Consider the following 22,632-nt stretch of genomic DNA (forward strand, 5'->3'; position numbering starts at 1 on the left):
AGTTCAGTCAACCTCGTTCGCTGCTACTAACATGCCCTCGGGGAACACAAAAGTGTTGGTCATTTAGGCGCACAACATCTGTTCTGCCTCTAATGTACCTGCTACGACATATGGGGCCATTGTTCCTGTTTGTGGGGTTTGCACCTGTAGTCCCTGTAGCTGCGCGCTTAGCGCCCCCAACACAGTTTTCTACTGTCATCACCTCTTAGAGCGCGTCCTTAGTGACATTGTGAACCATTTCGCCGATGTCAAAAAGATCACCTTCTGTAAGCATGATGGGGTCGATAGATGTCTTCGATGCCTTAACCTTCTTTCCGGGGACCGGTTTCTCAGGGATACATGACCATTTCAATGGTTGCGAGGTGGTTGTTGGGACCATGCACTTTTCAGCCAGGTCTATGTTCTCAGCCCCCTACCCTATGGACATGTCATGGCCCTCCTCGGCCTCTTCTATTGGCGTTGTTATTGTTTCTGCTATCTGCGCTGCTACTGATTCATCGACTGACTTCTGCTGTGTGGATGCCTCTACTGCTGCTTTTTCCTAGGACCTCTTTTCAGCTAGCTGCACGATGCGCAGCTTGGTGTCCTTCTTCCTTTGCTAAGTTGTGGCCCTTTCCATTCCTATGAAGTCTGGGGTGCACCACTCTAGAGGCCATGTTTCCAACGCCGTGAAGATGGTGTCGTTAGTAGCAATGAATGGGAGCTTCATCCATGCCTTTGCCAGATCCTTCCGCTCCTGGACATAAATGTTGTGCATGTCCACTTTAAACTCTGCAAAGCTCTACAGAGTGGCATACACTGTGGGAGACAACCGTGGTCTTCTATTGATCCACATCCAGATGCTTGCCTCCATCAACACCCAAAAAACCTTGGTGGCGCGAATCCGCTTTGCATCCTTAGTGGCCCAGAGCGAAGCATACTTCGTAGCCTCAGGTATGTCCTGGTCGATATCCGGGAATTGGCTATCTTCCGGTAGTTCGCCCGCTATCAATAAGATGGATAAGAGCAACCATGCATAGTGGAAGGTCTTACCTTGCTCTTGGGCCTCCTTGCAGTTTGTCAAAAATTCCTCACAGAGGAACTTTGCCCAGTTGAATTGGACCCCCTCCACGCATTGTTCGGTCAGTGCAACCACAGGCACTGGTACTTCATCGGCGTGGAACTTCCGCATTAGTTTTCCAGCTAGGATCTGGGTGGCTAGGCACACACCTTTCTCCTTGATACTTGCAATTGCATAGCCACACTTCTTCTTTTCCAGCTTGTATTTAGTTTTCATGGCTTCTGCGAGAGCCAAATCACTGCTTTTGCTTGCCATCATCACGGGGTCCTTTCCCTTATAGGGAAGTTGAGAAATTTGGTGAATAAGCTCTGTCATGATGGGAATAGGCTCCTCCAACCATAGATACCCATCATGCACCAGGCACAACAGCTACCTCATGACGAAATTGGTGATGGACGCGTGGTGAAAGTGGGGTATCCAGCATAGATGAAGTAAGCCAACCTTCTCCACACCGCGCAACCATTTTCATTGCTCTAGCATGGTTACTTGCCCCTCCAAATTTTGCTTCATAAAGCTCTCTGTTGCTAGGTGTGGGAACTTCTCGCTATCTGAAAGTTCCTAATCTTCGAATTTCAGGGTAGGCACTCGGCTTAGGAGCAGACTTTCAAAATTAATTCCGTTGGGGAGGAGCGGGGTCTGGAGCATACTCTTTATGGCCTCTAGGTCTTTGGGCGCCCTAACTTTCCCTTTCCATGGAGGGATGTACGTGGGTAACTTCACTGCGGAAGACATTGGTGGGACGTCCTCTTCCACGTCATCTTGCGCCTCTATTTGATCAATTAGAGCCTGTAAATCCTCCTCCTCTTCGTCCGATTCAATGGTGATGGCCTTGCCTTTTTCTTCCATTGATATCTTGCCGAACTGTGGGTTTATTGGGGACATGTGGACTAGTCCCATATTCTATTTATCTTTCTTCGGTCACGACGTCCGTGGTGATTTTGGAACTTCTGGCGCAACAGCCGCATCTCCGGGCTCCTTAGCAGTATCTTTGACAAATTTCACACCTAGCTTGGTAGCAGTCATTGTGGGTTCACGAGATATGTTCTGTCGTCTACTCAAAGATGGTAAGATTGCTCAACGCTCAATACTCTGCAATTGCTGAAATCCCAAACAACAAAGTGTTGTCTCGTGGTTAGTCCTTGGAGTTTTATAGTGTTTTTTGAATTTGAATTCGACCGTTCCCCCTACTTCTGAGTCATTAATGCATTCTTGGCGCCAGATTGTCCCAAATCTAGCCCTTAATTCATGTCTTAATTGTCCGCCACTCGCTCCCTTTTGCCTTAAATTAGACATCTTGTCATGAACAGTGACATCAACGGTTACTTCCTGGTTGACCCACGTGGCAGCGCAGCCCCCTGTGCACAGGCGCAAACCTTGTACCATGTTGATTTTGTGCGTACCTCCCTCACTGCACAGTTCCCAAATAGACTCATTTAGAGTCTCATGCTCTCTTTCAACTGTCTGGAGTGCTGAGACTGTGCTCCCTACGGCTAGTCAGGTGGTTGCACCACCTGTGTGAGACTTCAATTTGCCTTCTAATATAGTCCATGGACACTCCTCAATTGCCATCGCGATGACCGGCGCAGCTCATTCTACCTTATGTGGTGTGCTCCCCTTGTTACTACGTTTGGTAAGGTGCAGTCTTAGCCATGGTATCAGAGTCATAAATTCTCAGCGATAATCATCTAACATAGTGGTATGATCATCCGTATCTCACCTTGTCATCCTTGGTTTATCAACGAGACATGCTTGCATGACCTCGGTTTTCCGTCTTTTGATCCCAGCATATTTCAACATACTTTTCTCCCTCAAACGTACCCAATATTATTCGAGTTCAAAAAGTCTAAAGTTCCCTCGTTGAATGTCTTCCCAAATCCTTATACGGTCGTCCTTGCATAGCTGTGTGATTCCTTCGTCTTGGTCTTCACGCGCTATCATAACTATGGGGGCTATTACATGTGGATTCCTTCTGGTATTCCCTTAAGAAATCTTGGGTTATACTCTGTTTCACACCTTTGGAATCACTTTCGCACTCAGGTTTTTGCATATGGTCCTATGGGCCCACTGAACCGCTGGCACGCGCAGGTCCCAGCCTGTTCGTCTTACTTTGTAAACCTTGTTCAGTACTCCATGCACCCTATGGAATGCTTCGTCATGGAGAATTGGTAACGCGCGTTGAATTTCTTGTTGTTGTGGTTTGTTTCGATGCTCTAGGTTGGGGTTGGTGTGCGCTTGTGTAGACTATACAACATATGTCTGTACCCATTAGGAAAGGTGGGCATGCAAGTCATTCCACCCCATATGATTTTCTTTCATTTAAAGTTGGGGTTTTCCAAAATGTAGGCGCATCATCCTTCTGCATCCACGCCAGTCTTCAAAAGTTCCTTGATGCATACCCCACCATCGTGCGGGTGTTGCGTGCAGTGCCCACTTCAGCGCATCGAACCACTGCTGCTCTAGTACTGCACTTTCAAATTTGCTCAGAAATTCATCCACCTATGAAAATCCATCATATGTCGATAGATCCCTTTCCTAGATTGTTACGCAACATAATGACCTAATCATCATGTTACAGTTCAGTGTTGTTACTTCGTGCAGCCGATTTTGCCATCGCTCTATCTCTTCGTCCGAATCCAACGTGTAGGAGCCTTCACGCTCCCATGAAATCCTTCCATCTGCTGTTGGATTCACCCAATCCTCTCCTTGTGTAGTTATCTTGTAGATACAGTCGATATCGTCATCATTAACGTCCTCGCGCACCGATAGTGAATTTTTCTCAAAGATCATTTTGCGCTTCTTCAGATTTATGAGTCCATTCATATCGGTAGCCCAGTCTATCCCTAGTAGCGTGGGATAGGGATTGTTTTCATTGACAATCTCTATCACTTCAAAATCTGCCTACGTGCTGGTGCCTTCAATATCGACTGTGACCCCTTGCAATCTTCCCATGGTCAAAATCTTATGTTGGTTTTCCATCCGTAACTGAATAGGGGACCATTGCAACATAGGTCTGCCCATGTGTTCCCATGTTTTCTTTGGTAGTGCATTCGCGTCGGAACCCAGGTCCAGGATTACCTAATCCATTTTTTACTCACCTATTTGCGCAACCAACCTCATCTCCCTTCCTGTGCGCAATGCATGCTTTCCTAGTTTTCGGACCACACGCGGTTCTCCTAACCCTGCGAACCTAGTGATAAGTTCATGTAGCCCTTTGACTACCTTGTTGCCGCACAGCAGTTTCATGCATGTCTCCAGAAAGGTAGTGAGCATTGAAGGATCCATCGCTGGTTCTAGTTGATCCTTACTACTTGAAGTGGAGGCCTCTGTGAAGCTCTTCTTAGCTTCCATGAATGTCTCCTTCGCGTGTTCTAAATCAAACTCGAGTTCCTTTGTAGCAGCCTTATGAAACCATGCACTTTATTCTAGCTACTTCCCTTTATCATCTCCTGTTTTCATACTGCTCTTGAGCATCATGTTTACATTTGGGACTTCTTCGCACGGTTTAGACCTCATCATTTGTAAATTCTGGGCCGGAGTGGGCTAGAGTACCCCCTTTTCACACATCTTTGCTATCAGTGAAGGGCAATCTTCCTTCTCATAATCAAACTGATTATAGTACCAACATGATATCCTAGTCGGGTTAGTACAATTGCGGGCATAATGCACTGGCCCCTTCCTGGTCCCATTCCTCCTTGACCCTAACCGTGCCCCTGAAACCCAGCACGTGCCATCCCTGTATTTGGGTCGAGGGCTCGGGTTTTGGCCTGCACCCTGTAGGCAGGAGTCTGATCCATCATTAGTTCATAACTTCAACAGGTGCGTTCGTCATGGCCTACCAACTTGTAGAAATAACAAAAAAACTGCTAGGATGTCTGCATGTACTTCTGCAACAGATGACAATTATCTGTGGTATGTTTTCCTCCTATTTGGCAGATCACGCACCATATTGCAAACTCTGTGTGCGGCCCCGCCTGTGCCTCTGGTCTTAATGGCATTGGCCTTCCTCTTGCCAAGTAGTTCGCGAACACTGAACAATGATCTTTTTCGTGGCCCTGGCCTTTGCATTTTATGCACCATACTTCCTCGTGCGCCTCTGGCCGAGGTGCCCTATCCTATTTCAAACTCTACATTTATAGACACAGATTCTATAGCTGTGTGTGGATCTGTTGGATTCCTAATCCAGGGTCTTGTATAGGGGTCTCATGAAACCTCATTTCCATCTCCAACGCTTCGTCCTAGGTGGAAATTTTTTGCTGTGACAACGCCATCCTTAAGTGTGGTGTAAGTGAGGCCACAAACCATGCATGACGCTGTGCATCCGTTAACATCATATTGGCTTCGTAGATCGTGCTCTTCAGCCTTTGGTCTAAATCCCAGGGGGTCTCTCCCAAGAGCATCACGATCTCTTTAAACCTGATGATTGATTGTGTCTCTGACTTTGGCTTGCTAAACTCCCTATTCAACACGGTCTGGATCTCTGCAATTCCTGCGTTCAGGTGGTCATTAGAATGCTTGATATACCACGTTAATGTGTGATCCTGCAACGCGCCCACCAACGTAGCCTTTTTAATATTATAATCCATGACTCCCTGTGCTTCCCATATTGCTCTTACCACGAACCAGAATTGGTCCACGTCTTCATTTCCTACTCCTGTGAACATCGGCAGTTTGATCACACTTGCCATGCTAAACTACGGAGGTGGCAGAGGTGGAGTGGGTGGAGATGGAGGTGATGGGGGTGAAGTGGGTGGTGGTGTGGGTGGGGGTGGTAAATGCAGAATTCTCTGCCTTATCAAACTGACTACGCTTCTCAGAGAAACCTTTGCAAGCTCGTCCTCGCTCTCCTGCAAGGGTGAAATTAAGGGATTGTTTTCTAATTCTTGACTGCTTCCGCTTCTGTAGATATTTCCACCCCGCATAGTCCCAAACATTAATTTATTCGCATAACCTACTTTTCACACAATAGCATCTTAATCCATGTGTTCAAAGATTTAACGTACTTACCTTGCGGTCCCTTGAGAAAACGTCGCTCTGCCTCGCTGTAGCTTACAGTCATGTCTACCGCGAACTCAATGATAAATCCTCCTATTATCTAGTCGATCCAGTGGTCCACAACTCATTCTGTCTTATATTCTGAGGCTTCTAGTCTGCGCACTAGTTCTGGAGTCCACACTATTGGTTTATCGAGCCTACACCTTCCTTGGTTGTCTGTTAACTTTGCGATCCACTCATACAGCTCAAATGGCAAAGATGCAAAGAAAATTTCGTGGATTTTAGTGTACAAGTAGCGATCCGGCCACTGCTCCTTAGATACTCATGGATTTCTATTTTCCAATGCCACGAACTCATGAATCTCCTTGTCCAACCACTCTTCAATTTATTTCTTTGTAGGGTTCCAGTGGCATGACATCAAACATCCTTTATGTAGATCCTGGTCCCGACAACGGAACCATTTTTTGGCTTAGTGGAGCCTGAACCAGGTTCAGAGGTGATTTAGCCAAGAAAATCGCAGTACTACTGGCCTTTTCGGCAACATTCTGTGGAGCACGGACTGAGATCTCACCTGAAGTAGTATGGGAGGGTGCTAGAACTAGGTTTCTGCACCTTAGGGATGTTTGATGGGATTCTGGAGATCTGCAGTCTGACCTGTCACTATGCACACTTGTGATCCCTTCGTGACCTGCGGTGTGGCTTCCGCACAACCCTACTTTAGGCATGACCTGTATAATACCCAAGATCCTTATTAATTAACCGATTAATTAACTTGTGTGTGTAAGATTTATGGTGATTACATCATATTCATCAACTATAATAGGGCACGCAATACATAAACGAATACAACCATAAAGCAGATAATTCACAACAAATACACATGGATATGAATCAACTTCTCTTTTATTAATCTTCAATCTTTCTTACAAACTCGACACCGCCCTGTGCACTCAGTTGTAGACTCTACTAGGCCTCTGCACACTCAACTGCAGAGCCTCTTCCTACTACTATAACCTAAGACACATAGAACTCTACTCTAAGCTCGAACCATTCCTTTGTTATTCATTTATTCATCCCTTCCTTAACCGACTTTACAACTTAGAGCCTCACTCTATTTATACAATCCCATGGTCTGCGGACCATGGGCAGGCCGAATTTACACTATGTTACAATACAACGCTTAGGGAGGACAACCCTATGACTCAATTGTACACTTCGCGCTCTGCGCTCGCAATTCGCAGAGTTTTACAACATTTTTGACCAAAACTTGGGCTTTGAGCCCCAAAAACCTGTTGTGGGGGGATTCCATGCCCAACAAGAGCTCACCATGGGGATTGAAGAAATTGATGTTGATGAAGCAGTGTCGATTACTCGGCTACCACCTTATATACCACCAAGGAAATGCACCGCCAAGGTTCATAAAGATCGAGATTCAATGAAATTCATAGTCTCCACACCATTGTCGCTAGATAATGTACCTTTTGAGGGAAATCTATTAACCCAAATACCGTATTTAAAGATGGAGGACTGGGAACTGGAGGATCATGTGAGGTTCCCGCAGTTGGAACCGAGAAAATAACTGAAGAAGGTATACTATGAGGAGTCAGATGTTACACGGCCTGAAATAATGCAGTGGGCAGCCGGAGTTGAGTGAGCGGGGTTGTTAAACATGTTATGGGTGCCACATTTTAGCCACAACATCATTAACACTGTCTATGTGGGTCAATTATTAACGTTGGTTCATGATGGGTGACTTTGGTTAGGAGGGCCCATCCCAATCACTGATATGTTGATTCACTGGATAACATTGTTGCCATATTAAGGAGTAGATCCTACAAATGCTTTCATAGGAAAATCGCAGGAGAATAATTTGGCATATTAGATGAAGAGCGACTTCGGGTTGGTGAAGTCATACAACTATGCAATTAGTTCCATCTCAGATGGAGTGGTGCAGTTCACTGCACAAATATTGGCCAAGAAGATCATGAGGAAATGTCACACTGATGAAGTGCTAGCGCCAGTAGTATATATGGCTGCGTAGTGCGCCAAGGGAGTCCAATATAATTGGGCTAAGTATTTATGCCATGATATTTTGGAAGATTTTCGTGAAGCCCAAGATGATAGTAAGGCATTCCACTACATGTGGTTGCTTCTCTTGATCATGCTAGTGGCATGGAGAATGCCAGAGGAAATTCAGTTCTTGTAGCATGATTAAGACCTATGTGAGGTCGCAAAATTCGCCTCGCTATGGGAAACAAAGGACCCTGAGCGCATTATGGAGACAAAAAATATTTTGGGTCCTCTCTTAATCATAATTAAGGATGGTGATTAACCAACGGCCATGGTTATCACCAAGCTTGCATGCCCAATATGCGAATGTTGTTGATTTCAAGGTAGATTTTCATAATCTGTCTATCTGCGTGAAGAAAGATTCCACGAGCATATGGCACAAGTTTCCATACTTGGTTGCCGAAGATGATATTATGGGGGTTGTCAACAAATGACCGAGCGATTGGCTCATCCCATCTGATGCAGGCACAGGTACCAGTAAGGCTACCGAAGGAGAAGCAGAAAAAATCACATCTACAACAACAACAACGAAAGAGAAGAAGAAGGAAGAACATAAGGCTTTTGTGAAGGAAAAGGCCGCACAGAAGAAGGGGGCTTCTTCCAAGGAGAGGGATGCACTAAAAGAGGTCTTTGCCAAAGAGATGAAAGTGCCAAAGGAGAAAGTTGCCACCACGTCCTAGGCCACTATTGACCTTGGAGAATTTGAAACAGAGTGCACCAATGAAGAGATTGAGACAGAGGGTGAAGAGGAATGGGGTGCAGGAGTCCCCCTTCATTGTCAAAAAGAGACAGAAGAGGAGCTCCATGGGACTGTGAAAAGAAGCAAAAGTCTAACAAATCTGCGAGCATGACACCTTTGTTCCTCATGGAGGGGGACCCGGATGAGATTGGTAATGTGATTCGCAGCGCAACAGAGTCTATTTGGAATGACATTGAGGACCAATACCATTAGTCACTGGACAAGGTGCAACAGGGTCTGAGAGAATTGCAGGTCCAAATTGGGGTTATTCAACTGAGCGTTGGACAAGCGAGCCTGAAGAAAGAGAGCGGGTTAGCCTTAGCAGCAGAGATCATTATAGACCTCTGCATAGTACAATTACCATAGAGATCACTACACATCAAGACTTCATAAGACAAGGCGTGCCTAGTGCATCTAAAGAATTTGAGTCTGAACCTGGTGGTGCTCCATATTTAGACACTGCACAAGCTGCATCATGGAGTATCAGATGAGCTTAAGGTTTGGGAACAATGAGAATTACTGGTCATCAACGAAATAAATACCAATAACCAGCAGACGTTCAAGGAAAAGGCGCATGCACTTAAGGAACGCGAAGAAGTCATTGCTCGTAGTTAGCAGCTAGAAGCAGCAATAACACAGGTATGTAATGAGATTCTCGAGCTCCAGATCCCAGCAGAAGCGACCTCTGTAGAGAAGATCAAGAAGTTAGCTGTCGCGGTAAAAGAGTTAAAGGAGGAGATTCATAAGTTTTTTTTTTGAGCTGCAGCTGCAAATATTTGAGCTTCAACTTAAGCTGTAGCCAACCACTCCTCTGGAATTCAGAAAGAAACGCGAGGATATTATTAAAGAAGACATGACTACAATAGAAGATGCAGTGAAGGATTGCACCAGTTGTTTGAATAGGCCATGGAACTATGGACCTTGTTGAAGGAGGATCCAACCTTGCAGAAAATCAAAGCAGATATCTGGGAAAAGCAAAGGTAGTTCGACGCAATGTTGCACTAATTGTTATCGGGATAATTTCAATGCAGGGAAAAAATCAGAAAAAATTGTAAAAGTCGGGAAAAAATCGGTAATAATCGGGAAAAAATTGTAACATACAAAAATATTCATTTTTTTCAATTTTTTTAATATCTAAACCATCTACAACATAAAATAAATACATTGACACATAAATATGATAAAAGAACTAATATATAAGATGTTTAATATCATTTCTAGTGCTACATCACACATAACAGTGAATCGTGTCCTAAATAGTAAGTCCTCACTCCTGAGTCCCAACTCAACCTCAAAATATCAACAAAAAATATAATAATGTATCTCATGAGTCATATCATGAGTCATAATGTCATATACAATGAAATGAACAAAATAAATAAAGTCTAATACTATTGATTTCCTCTGCCCCTCTTGTGAGAAAATGCCATAGCTTTCCCTTTCCCTCTAGATGTAGATGCTGGTGGAGTTGGTAGTGGACTATGCTGTGCTCTAGAAGCTAAAGAACTAGGAGTAGGAGCTATAGGAGGTAGACCACATCCTCTACTAGTGGCAGGGGTAGCTCGAGCAGGTGGTGTCACCTCCTCCTCCTGTTGCTCTGCCTCCTCCTCCTCCTCCCCCTCCACTACATCTTGCACTAACCAATCATCAGTAGACTCCATGAGAGGCCTCTCGGCCTCAACCCTCCATGCAACAGTGGTGTCAATCCCATCCAATGAGATGGCCTCCATATCAGGCGTCCTCTCAAGTTGCCTCACCCACAATTTAAGATTGTAGTAGACGTAGACCATGTAATTAAGTCACTAGGACTCCAACCTATACAAAGTTCATGAAATAATAATTATAAAAAAAATATTGTTTAATGAATTCAAAAAATTATTTGGAAATTTGCAATATTTTAAATTTGTAAGTGTTAACCTGTTGCACTTCTTGTTGTGTATTTTTTCAAATACACACTAGTTGCGCTCACATCCCGAGGAGCTACATGTTTGGCAAAGGATTTGAATGGCAAGCTTTTGCAGAAGGGGTACCCTGGCACCATACATTCTCCACCATGCATCTACAACAAAATTACAAATAAAATTTTAAATAAACATAAGAAAAAAAATGGAATTTGAAAAGACAATGAAATTTGAAACAAACTAAAAAATACCTGGCAATTTAACCGTCCTATCAGTCACAGCCATGTCAAAGCCAAATGTGCCACCTTCCATCCTATATGTCTCAATTTCTTTAGAGATTTCTGTACGTTTTGCTGGAGATCGCACCATCCTCTAGACACAGGTTAAGAATCCATCCATGATCTTAGCATCAAATATGAACCCACATGCGTAAGAAAACGTGGGGTTTAGGTGGATCCTTGCAGCATGAATGGGACGATGGAGTGTGTTGTTCCATCGTTCATCAATCACTCCCCATAGGAGGAGTTGTCTCTGAAACTCCTCATCTCCCTTATCATTATAGTAGGCCCGAATGGACTCCTTTGCCTTGTCCATGGCCTCATACAAATAGCCCATTGCGGGCTTCTCACCATCAACTAATCGAAGAACCTTTACCAAAGGTTCAGTAATGGCGCACACCTCCTGCACTCCCGCCAGAAGTCTTCCTGGTATGAAACTAGTCTGCATATGGCCTCTCCCTCTGGTTTGTGGCTCATTGTCAAAGCACACCACTCCTCTGAAAGAAACATTCTCTTCACATCCCACATAGAATTCAAGAGGAGTTGAAGAGATATGAAATTGGTGGCAAACCGTGTAATGGCGGGGTGCACCAACTCTTTGTTGTTGGTGAATTTTCTCATCAAGCTAAGCACATATGTATGATTATATATAAATTTTGTAATGCTTTTGGATGAATCAACAATATCTTTGACAAAGGAAATTTTCCCTATGTCCTCCAACATCAAATCAATACAATGTGCAGCACAAGGTGTCCAATATAAAGTAGGATGCATATCCATAAGCATCCTGCCAACAACAACATAATTTGCAGCATTGTCCATTATGATTTGGACAACATTTTCTATACCCACCTCCAAAATAAACACATCCAGCAAATCACATAAAGTTTTTGCATCTTTGATTTGTGTAGATGCATCAACAGATTTGATAAACATACTTCCCTTGGGACAACTAATCAAGAAGTTTATAAGGGTTCTCCCCTTTTGGTCAGTCCAACCATCTGACATCACAGTGCATCTTGTTTGTGCGCATGATTCCCTAAAATCTCCAATCTTTTGGTGCAATCAAGCTTTTCATTTTGAGGAATCTGGCCTCTAATGTCATGATAAGAATGGATTTTGTACCCTGGGCCAACAGTTGCAATAGCATCAATAGCAGGCTAGAAAATGGATTATTCCTTACAATGCTGAAAGGAATATCACTCCAAAGGAGAAATTTGGCCAGCAACTTGTCAGCTTGTTCTTTCTCAGTTTTTTTAAGCATTGAAGTGATAGATGGTTGTGAACCACGTGTGGTTCGAGGAACAAAAAATGATGAGGCAGCTACCAGGTTGGTTGATGCCATAGTAGAACCACTATCACTTCCTTGTTCAGCTAACTTTGTTAGTTACCTCTTCATTTCTGCTTTGGCTTCTCTAGTGTGGTCTAAATTTTCCAATGATCTCATGGCTTTTTAGATGATTTCAGGATTTGTATTTATGCAATGCCCTACATCAAATCCAGGGATTTGTGAAAGGTGATACTTCAATCTATACACCCCCCTGGACATATGGTGCCCACACAACTTGCAAGACAAGTTTATTCTATCATTCCCTCCATCAGGTTCACCAATTTCCTTGGCATGTTTGACTTTGAACTTTGAAGTTGAAAATTTGAATGGTAATTCAGTGAACCTATGGCAAAATAAGGATTACAATTTACAAGTTACAAACTTACAATTTACATTGTACAAAAAAAAATAAAAAAAAATTTACATACAATTTAAGAAAGCCCATTCCAAACCCAAGCAAAAAAACTAAAAAAAAAATTACATTGGACAAATGTCAAAAACCCCATTCCAAACCCAACCAAAAACATAGAAAAAAAACAATGGGTTATCCAGATTCCAAACCCAACCAAAAACATAAAAGAAAAACCAAAACAAAGTTACAAAACACAAAACGTTGGTGCCCATACCGGTTTTATGGAGAAAATTCATCTCCTCCTAAGCTCACACTTTATTTTTCTCCTCCAGTTAGCGGATTCAGCTCCAAAATTACCAAGAGCTCACTCCAAGACTCCAAACCCCTGTCGCGCGCCTGTCTACTGTCCAAATGAAAAAAAAAACGTGTTTTTCTAGTTATAAATCGCGCTGCCTGACATAGCCATGATTTTTTCATAAAAATCGGCCAAAAAAATAAAAATCGTTTTTATCGTGCGATTTTATCCTTTTTTTTAAAAATCGCGATAAAACGATTTTATCGCGATATTTTCATGATTAGTGCAACACTAGAACTTCGATGAGATCAGATCTACATCACAGACCTTAGCACCATTGTAAAGGTTCATTTGACTATAGGAGGGGAAGTTCATCCACACTGAGATCGATGAGTTGCGACGAAAGGCATCAATCGTATCCTCAAGGATGCAACTCTGGGCAGACGAGGCAAGTCAGTTGACACAGATGGTGTAGAGCAAGTTGAAGGCTATGCAGCAGACACAAAGAACCATGGGCCTTGCAGTCGAAAGTCCAACTACAGATAAATTGTTTGAGGGAGTAAATTAGGCCACTGCATAGGGAACGACATATCTTCAAAAACTGATTACAGAGTTCAGTAGTTTGTAGGCAAAAATCGAGGCAACACCAGTAGAGTGACTCAGGACAAGTCACAAATTTGTGTTGGGGGCCTATTGGGATAGGGTACCTTGGGGTCAATTGAGGAATGGAGTACGCAGGTCAATAGGAGTGAAAGGGGATTTAGGAAGGTCAAATCCCCTTAGTTGGTTAGGAGTTAAGTTGTTTTGTGACCCACCCATGGTTCACGGACCATGGTATTATAATAGAGAATGATATAAAAAGGATTCATAGAGAATCATGATAGAGAATGGAGAATCTATCTATGTGTGAATGATCTAAGTAAGAGAAGTTTGTTTTCTGTACTTAGGCAAAGGGGAAGGATAGTGCAGCTATGTGTGCGGAGACCTTGGTAAGTCCGTAGCTAATTTTGCAGGCCCCTGCAGCTGTGTGCGCAAGGTTGGAAGAGTCTATAATAGAAGATCTGAGTATAATAAAGATTGTTTTGGAGCACTATCTATGTATCTGTGTGTTATTATTTACTTCTAAATTTACCATGTATTCACTCTGTTTACTGCAATGTATCATGAAACATACTTAATAGATGTGCAAAAGGGGTAGATATGTTTAATTACATGATGTTATGAATGTTTAAAACAATCGACAAAGGGTTTGAATCTGTTAATTGTTAGTTACTTTAATTTTTGGGTTTTAAGGGTTAGGATTAATGAAGGTAAAAATAAAGCCCTAAAAGTAACATAGTCACATCACATAGTCCTTTGGATGCAGAAACCTGGTTCTAGCATCCCCCAATACTGCATCAAGTGAGACTATAGCCTACACTATGCAGGTTGTTGTCGAAAGGACTAGTAGTGTAGGGTTTGTTGGTTAGCGCAACTAAATCTGAACTTGGGTCCAAGCCCCCTTAAGCCAACACCCCCCTCCCCCCTCCACACCTCACTCACCTCCCATTGAGCGTGGGAAGTACCATCAAGGTATACTTCCATCAACATGAATCATATTTACCATTACACCTCCAATAAGGCATGTTTTATTGTTTAGTAGGCATATAAATGGTTTACTACCACTTTAGTGGTGGTAATATCCAAATTGTAAGCACTGAGTGGTTTCTCAGCCCCAAGCTAGCACTCAATGGTGCATGTGCCTCATGACTTGACCAAGGACTCCAGTTAGTTGTTAGTATACCCGTTGATACAATATTCAACATTTCCTTGTCATAAACACAATATAAACATGGTCACATAAAAGTGATAAACACATGAGCATAATAATAACAACAAGAGTTGATTCTTCAACACTTACTTGATGGATCCCTTACATGACAGGGAATATTAGTGGATAGCCTCATCATGTTATCTTGAACATACCATTCACATTGTCATCATATTTTTAAGAACATTAATTAATAATCCTTCCACTGGAATGATTCTCAACAAGTGACTTCTTAAATGAAATGGAATCATACACATACATTTCATCATTAACATATTCATGAAATATGGTGCATACATATGCTAGACAATATAAAGGTTAGGAAAACTTCATTTTTATGTTATTTTCATAGCTTTCATATCACTGTCTATTTTGTTCATGTGGACCTATATAGGTCCATGAAGTTGTTTGTTCACCTTCTTCTACCTTCCACTTTTATTCTTATGATGTACATGATTTAATCATGGTCTTTCACTTCCATTTGGGTTCTATTTAGCTCTTATAGGTTCCTTTTCTTTCCTTTCCCATATCCAACAACCAACCAAGAACAAACCTCGAAAAAAAAGGTAAGAAGAAAGAATTAAAAATAGAGAAAGACCACAATAACAACACATGAAAACATTACAAAGTAGCATGGCCATGCTCAAAGTCAACAAACAAAAGAAACAAGAAAAACCGTGGTAAAAAATAACAACAAAGGCATGTAAAACATTCCTTTTCACATCATCCATTAGTTCTCAACAAACTCAATCCTTTGAGTTGTAGTGTTTAGTGTCTCCACCATTAATATATACATAAAATTTTAGTTGGAATCGTTTCCAAGGTTGATAACAACCTCAAAATTCTAGTATCCCTCTAAATAGTTCAAGAAGGGACTTTTAAATATTTCAGAGAGCTTGAGGGGATGTTCCCTCATCTCTTTTTTCATTATAGGTTACTAATTCAGGTTCCTGAAGTTTTCTTGATTTTTTCTTCCTTTACTGCTTGTTTGGGCAGTCTCTTCTCGGGTGTCCCCCTCCACAATTTCAACATGAAATTGGCTTTCTTTTCTCTCCTACCTTATAAGATTTCTCTCTGACTTTATCAGCATGACATTACTGTATATCTCCAAAGGTTGATGCATATTGTAACAACCCTTCCATGTATGATAAGTTTTGTAGCAACATTGTGTTCATCCTTTCTTTCTCTTCTTATCTTCTAATGAGCCTTTTATTTTCTTCCTTACAATTCTTCAACTCAGCTTTCAACTTTTTGATGATTTTTGTTCTATTAGGGGGATTTTTCCTTTTTTTCTCTCATGGTGGACTTGGCCCATGTTGTGTTGTACCATACTATTTTCCACCCTTTTATTTCTTAATGCAATTAGATCTTCTTATGTCTTGTCATGCACACATAATTATTAGTCATATCAAGCATGAATGGATTGGCTAAATGCCTTGTCTTTCCAATACTATGCATGTTGATATGAAGCATATTGTTGATCTATTGTAATTCACACATCTAGAACCCATGTTACTCACACATTCCAAGAAATTAAAAGAGCATATCAACATGTTTATACCCATACCAGTTAGCAAGTTTAAAATCAACATTTTACGAAAATTAGCAACCATAACCTTTACAAGTTTCAAATCATATGTTGACCTTTATAACAGATTGTATAAGAAAATTGATAATTTACTCATTGAAATGGATTTTAATTATTTTCATGCAAGCCTCCTCAAGCTTAGTGTTGAACCTTAAACTTTCATTTCATCTATTCTTAACCCCATCTAGTTGATTTGAATTTAAACAGGAATGCACAAATTATAGATATAACCATAAATATAGAGATGCAACAGAAATAACACTTCATTTCATTAAAATCAGATACTGAAATATGCTTACAAACAGAATGGAAATAAGACTAGCTTGGGCGATGGTAGCTTATCTCTGAGAAGAGATGTGGAGGCTACATGCCTCTGAACTGTGTTACAATGAGGCTTGAAGGCCTATTTATTGTTGAGAAACAATGGAAAACTCTAAAACATCCAAAAACCTAACCCTAGGAGATGAAACACCAAACTATGGGCCCTGTTGGGGTAAATTGGTACATCAACTTCCCGGGGTCGTAACTTTGGCATATGATATCTGTTTGATGCACAAGATACCTCCTTAGAAAGGTCTATTCGAGGAATACAACTGCTGAAAATGAAATGATACGGTGATTTTCCAAAAAAAAAAGTCGTTTAGGGCCTCAAAACGGCTCCAGAAGTTCAGGACCCAAAAACCTGCTAAAATTAGTAAACTATGCTACAATTAAGGAAACTGAAAAAAGTGAAAGAAACAATGGTGGGGGTCCAAGGGGAATAGGTGGGTGTCCACCAATATCCACCTAGATCATTCCTCCCCCCTTGGGAAGAAATGGTCCCCATTGCATTGAGTTCCTCCATGAGATGAGAAAACTTTTGTTGAACTTGGTCCTTGATGAGCCACTTGCCTTGGTTAAGGAGTTGGCCTACTTTGACAACTCAATATAGTTGGATCCTTTGTTTTTAGGTGTTCTTGATCTGTGTTTCCATGATCCGATCAATTGTGGCTTGTTCCATGCAGTCTGGGTTTAACTCTGTTGGTGTGAGTTGTTCTGCAATGTCGGATGTTTCCAACAATAGTGGAAAGTAGGGCCGAAGGCAGTCCACATTGAACATTGGGTGCATACCAAGGAATGTTGGAATATTAAGCTCGAAGGCATTGTCCCCTACTGCCTTGGTGATGGTGTATGGCCCATATCAGAGTGGGTGAAGCTTCCGGTGGGGCCCAACGAGGCTCTCCTTATGAAAATGTATCCAAACTTTGTCGCCCACTTGGAACTTGTGTGGCACCCAATGTTGATCATGTCACTACTCGTACTTAACATTGGCTTTGTCCAATATGTCATGGACCTATCGGTGGATGTGCTCAATGAAGTCGTTTGCCTTATTAGATTCAGACTGGACATGAGTGGAATATTCCTAAGTGGCTACAAATGGTATGATCACATCAATGGGACATAATGGATGGAATCCCGGGCCCACCTAAAAAGGGTCGTGGCCAATCGAGTTGTGGAGAGCTCGGTTATAGTTGTGTTGCACATAGGGGAGGCTCTCATCCCATATGCGTGGATGCTTTGAGTTGTACATGCTTAGAATGTGTATGATCATCCTATTGTTGACCTTTGTCTAACCATCAGTTTGGGGATGGAAATTTGTGGACTTAGAGAGCTTGGTGTCTAGCATCGACCAGAGATTAGACCAATTTCTGAGGAACCTGATGTCCTGATTTGAGATGATAGACTGTGGGGTCCCAAAGTGTACCTACACTTGTTCAAAGAAGAGTTTAGCAGTGGCTTCTGCTGTGATATTCCTTTTTCATGCCTCCGTAATGGCAATCTTTGAGAATCTATCGACGACCACAAAAACACAGTCATTACCATGCTTAGTAGAAGGAAGGCCTGACATGTAATCCATGGAGATGGATTCCCAAGGTCGAATAGGGGTAGGCAGCCGAGTATAGAGGCCTTGCTTCTTAATGGTCAGTTTGGAAATGGCGTAGGCAGTGTAGGATCTGATGTACTTCCCCACATCCTATCGAAGGTTCGGCCAACAGAAATACTTCTGCAGTACTGCCAATATTTTCTTGACCCCGAAATTCCTAGCGATCCGATTGTAGTGTGCTTCCAAAATCATCTTGGCACACTCTATTGAAGGAACACAAAGGCATCCCAGGTGGCATAACAGTGCATCCTGGAGGTTAAAATCTGGAACTTGTTGACCCTCCAAGAGCGTCTGGTATGTGTGGCTGAATTAAAGGTCGCTTTTGTAGAGAAGTGGCCAATCAGAAGTCTCGTGACCACAAGAGTTGAGTACAGTGATTAATGACATGATTAGTGGTCGATTAAGGCTGTTTGCAACATTATTGATGTTTCCCTTGTTGTACTTTATATTCAAATGGAATTGTTGCAGGTGTGTGAACCACTTCAGATGACGATCATTTTTCAACTTCCGTTGCATATGTATGAACTGCAGGGGTCAGTGGTCTATGTGGATGACCATTTCCTTCCCCAAAATGTAATGCTTCCATTGTCGACAGGCCTGCACAAAGGAATACATCTCTTTGTCATATGTGGGATACTTCTGGACTATGTCTAAAAGTGTCTCACTGTTATTACGAGAATTTTGAGGTCTAAAATGGCCCTCCTAAGGAAATTATAAAATAATAGTGGAAATAATAAAATAAGATTAGATTACATCATCAAATTTTAGAGGGAAAAAAGAAAAAAACCATTTTTTCAGCTTGTATTTTCAACTTATCTCCCTATGGGTTTACTAAAATTTCAAGTGGAAACACTCATTGGGTAAAAAATTTGATTCCTCATCCAAGGATTACCCATGTTGCATACTTTCGATGGACCCTACTACATGAGAAATGAAATATACATGAAAAATGTGATTGCAATAATGTTTTTCATGTATTTCTCATTTTTCGTGTAGTAGGGTCTATCAAAAGTATCCAACATGGGTACTCATTAGATAAGGAATTAAATTTTGTTTCCAACGAGTACTCTTTCTTGAAATTTGAGTAAAACCTTAGGGAGATAAGTTGAAAATACGAGTTGAAAAAGTAGTTTTATTATTTTATTATTTTTAATATTTTTACTTTTTAACTCCAAAAATGGTGAATCATCCCCCATGGTTGACATCAACATATTGAATCCTATTGGTTCATATAAAATCTATTTTGGTTGTACATTTTTCTTAGGAGGCCCATTTTAGGCCTCAAAATTCCCTTAATGGATATGCCACGGGATGCTCTTGTTGAGTAAGGATTGCCCCAATAACATAGTTAGAGGCATTGGTCTTGATCTCAAATGGTTGTTGCGAGTCTGGTAATGTGAGCACTGGTGCAGATCAGAGACGATGTTTCAACTCTAAAAATGCCTTTTGTTGAGATTCAGAAGAAAATAATTTTTCTTTCACTCCTCCCTTGGTGACTTGACTCAAGGGAAAAGTGATATGAGAGAACCCCAACATGAACCTGCAGTAGAAATGGGTAAGATCCAGAAAGTTGTGGAGCTCTGTTAGAGTGGTTGGGGTTGGCCAATCTCGAATGAATTGGATCTTGGCTAGATCCACGTGCACCCCTCATTCATCAATAATGTATCCCAGATACTGAACTTGGGTCATGCCAAAAGTTCATTTCTCTAAATTGGCACACAACTTGTGTTGCCGCAGTGTTTGGAGAACTTGTCGGATGTGGTGGAGGTGCTCTTCCCAACTCTGGTTGAAGATCAGGATGTCATCCAAGTATACCACTACAAATGAGTTAGTGAATGACCACAAGATGTCATCCATCAGTCTCATGAAGGTTGCAGAAGCAATCGTCCACCTGAAAGGCATAACCATCCATTCCAAAAGGCCCTCCTTGGCTTTGAAGGCAGTTTTCCACACATCGGAGGGTTCGATTGATACCTGGTGATATCCAGACTTCAAGTCAATCTTGCTGAAATATTTTTCCGCCTTGAGTTGGTCCAGAACTTCATCAATCTGTGGGATTGGGTACCTATTCCGGATAATGATCTTTTCAGTGCTCGATAGTCAATACAAAGTCTCCAAGTCCCATCCTTCTTCTGTAGAAAATCTTATGGTAGGTTAACCCGATAATGCAATATAAATCAAAGCAGAATACTATAACCTACTTCTACTATCAATTTGCAGAAGCTTAAAGATCGAGCTGAACAATATAACCAGAAGAAGAAGAATCAATGGCACAATACACATGAAAATACTTTGGGGAAAGCCTCAGCTAAAAACCCCACACTATTGAATTATCAACATGGTGGAAATACATAGGAATTATACAAGCCTTAGCTCTCACAGCTAGCCAGCTCTCAGTACAATCCTCACAGATGATCACAGGCAATATTGGCTTCTCTCCAGCCTTAATCTCTGCCCTCCAAGCTCCTATTTCCTTGCACTATTCCTTGTGGATGATTTTCCTATTACCAAGTGGAAAAACTTTCTTCAAAACTGTGCAATCCTCAAGGATAAATCCTTGACTGCATGCATGAGTTTTCTCCATGAGAAAATACATGCAACTGATAGTACACTGTCCTTGAACATTAATCTCAACTGGGTCTTTCTCAGAATAGACATGCATGAGTTTCTAATGAGGGAATGTTCAGTTATCTGGATTAGCACTAGTTGAGTGCATTAATGCATCAAGTGACTGTTAACTCATTATTAGTTCCTCAAACAGTTTGGAACTAATTTAAATGGACTTAACTCAGTAAATTGAGTTAACTAATTACAACTCAAATATAACTCAATCTTATCTCCTTAATTTAAGAGATAACTCTTGCGTGACTTCAGAAAGACTTCTAACTTGAATTTCTCCAACTAATTAATTTAAAATAAATTAATTAATTATTTCCAAGTAGCTTTTAAGACTAAATTCGAATTTAATTCAAAATTTAATGCAAGGACAAATTAAATTGGAATATTCTTGTTGCCATATTTCAACACTCCCTCTCAACAAGAAAGGGATTATCTGCCACCCCGATCCTGTCTCTATGGAACTCGAATTTACACTTTGACAATGCCTTTGTCAAAATGTCAACATCTTGCTCCTCTGTCAAAATATACTGCAACAACATGATCCTTCTCGCTACACAGTCTCTGAGATGATGATACCGGATGTCGATGTGCTTGGACCTATCATGAAAAACTGGATTCTCAGAGAGTTTGATACAACTCTGATTATCACAATAGATCACAATTGGATCCATCCTCTGATCAAACAAATCAACTAGGATTTTGCACATCCAGAAGGCCTCACATGTTGCCTGACTTGTAGCCATGTATTTTGCCTCTACCGAGCTGAGTGCAACTGACCTTTGTTTCCTACTGTACCAAGAAACTGTAGTTGACCCAAGGTTGAAAATTCCTCCTGATGTGCTCTTCCGATCTGATGGACTCCCTGCCCAATCTGCATCAGTGAAGCCCTGTAGCTTCACTCCCTCTATTCGTCTGTACCATAATCCATACTAAGATGTGCCTCTAAGGTATCTCAATACATGCTTTGCCACCTTCCAAAACATCTTGGTAGGTTGAACATTGCTTGACTCAGCTGGTTCACTGCATAGCTCAAATCTGGTCATGTGTTCACAAAGTACATCAGTAACCCCACAAGCTGCCTGTGAAAGTAGCCTCTACCACTTCTCTTGAAGTAGCAACTTCCTTCCTCCAGTTACCTTCTAGAGGAGTATGCATGGGCTTGCACTTCTCCATGTGGAATCTCCTAAGTATCTCATTGGCATACTTGCCCTAAGACACAAACAACTCCCCATCCTTCTGCCACACTTCCATGCCAAGGAAGTAATGCATGAGACCCATGTCTTTCATCTCGAATTCTCTTGCAAGGTCCTCCTTGCAAGACATAATCAACTGATCATCACGAGTCAATATGATATCATCAACATAAAGTGCGATGATCAATAGCTTACCTTCCACCACGATGTGGTACAGGTTCGCATTCGCTTCACTCTTTGTGAAGCCCAACCTGGTGAAGTAGTTGTCTATCCTAGTGTACCAAGCATGAGGTGCTTGCTTCATCCCGTACAATGCTCTCTTGAGTTGGCACACATGCGACTCACGATCAAAGGTCTCAAAACCTTCCGACTGCTCTATGTACACCTCTTTCGCAATTTGGCCATTGAGGAATGCAGTCTTCACATCCATCTAATGGATCTTCCAACCCATCTGTGTTGATAGTGCCAACATAGATCTCAT

General features: G+C 41.7%; 1 protein-coding gene across 1 annotated transcript in view; it reads left to right on the top strand.

Annotated features, from left to right (window-relative positions):
- Positions 1 to 1,940: 1,940 nt before the first annotated feature.
- Positions 1,941 to 22,632, top strand: part of LOC149159369 (expansin-B16-like) — a 50,839-nt gene continuing 30,147 nt past the window's right edge. The window contains exon 1 of the mRNA XM_089434276.1: positions 1,941 to 2,124. Coding sequence (XP_089290402.1) covers positions 1,941 to 2,124 — 184 coding nt within the window. The remainder of the gene's footprint in view (positions 2,125 to 22,632) is intronic.

The sequence above is a fragment of the Pinus tabuliformis genome, chromosome 5_2 (genome assembly GCF_031772625.1).
Source record: "Pinus tabuliformis cultivar Carrire ecotype Pingquan chromosome 5_2, CPIR1, whole genome shotgun sequence".
Taxonomy (NCBI): domain Eukaryota; kingdom Viridiplantae; phylum Streptophyta; class Pinopsida; order Pinales; family Pinaceae; genus Pinus; species Pinus tabuliformis.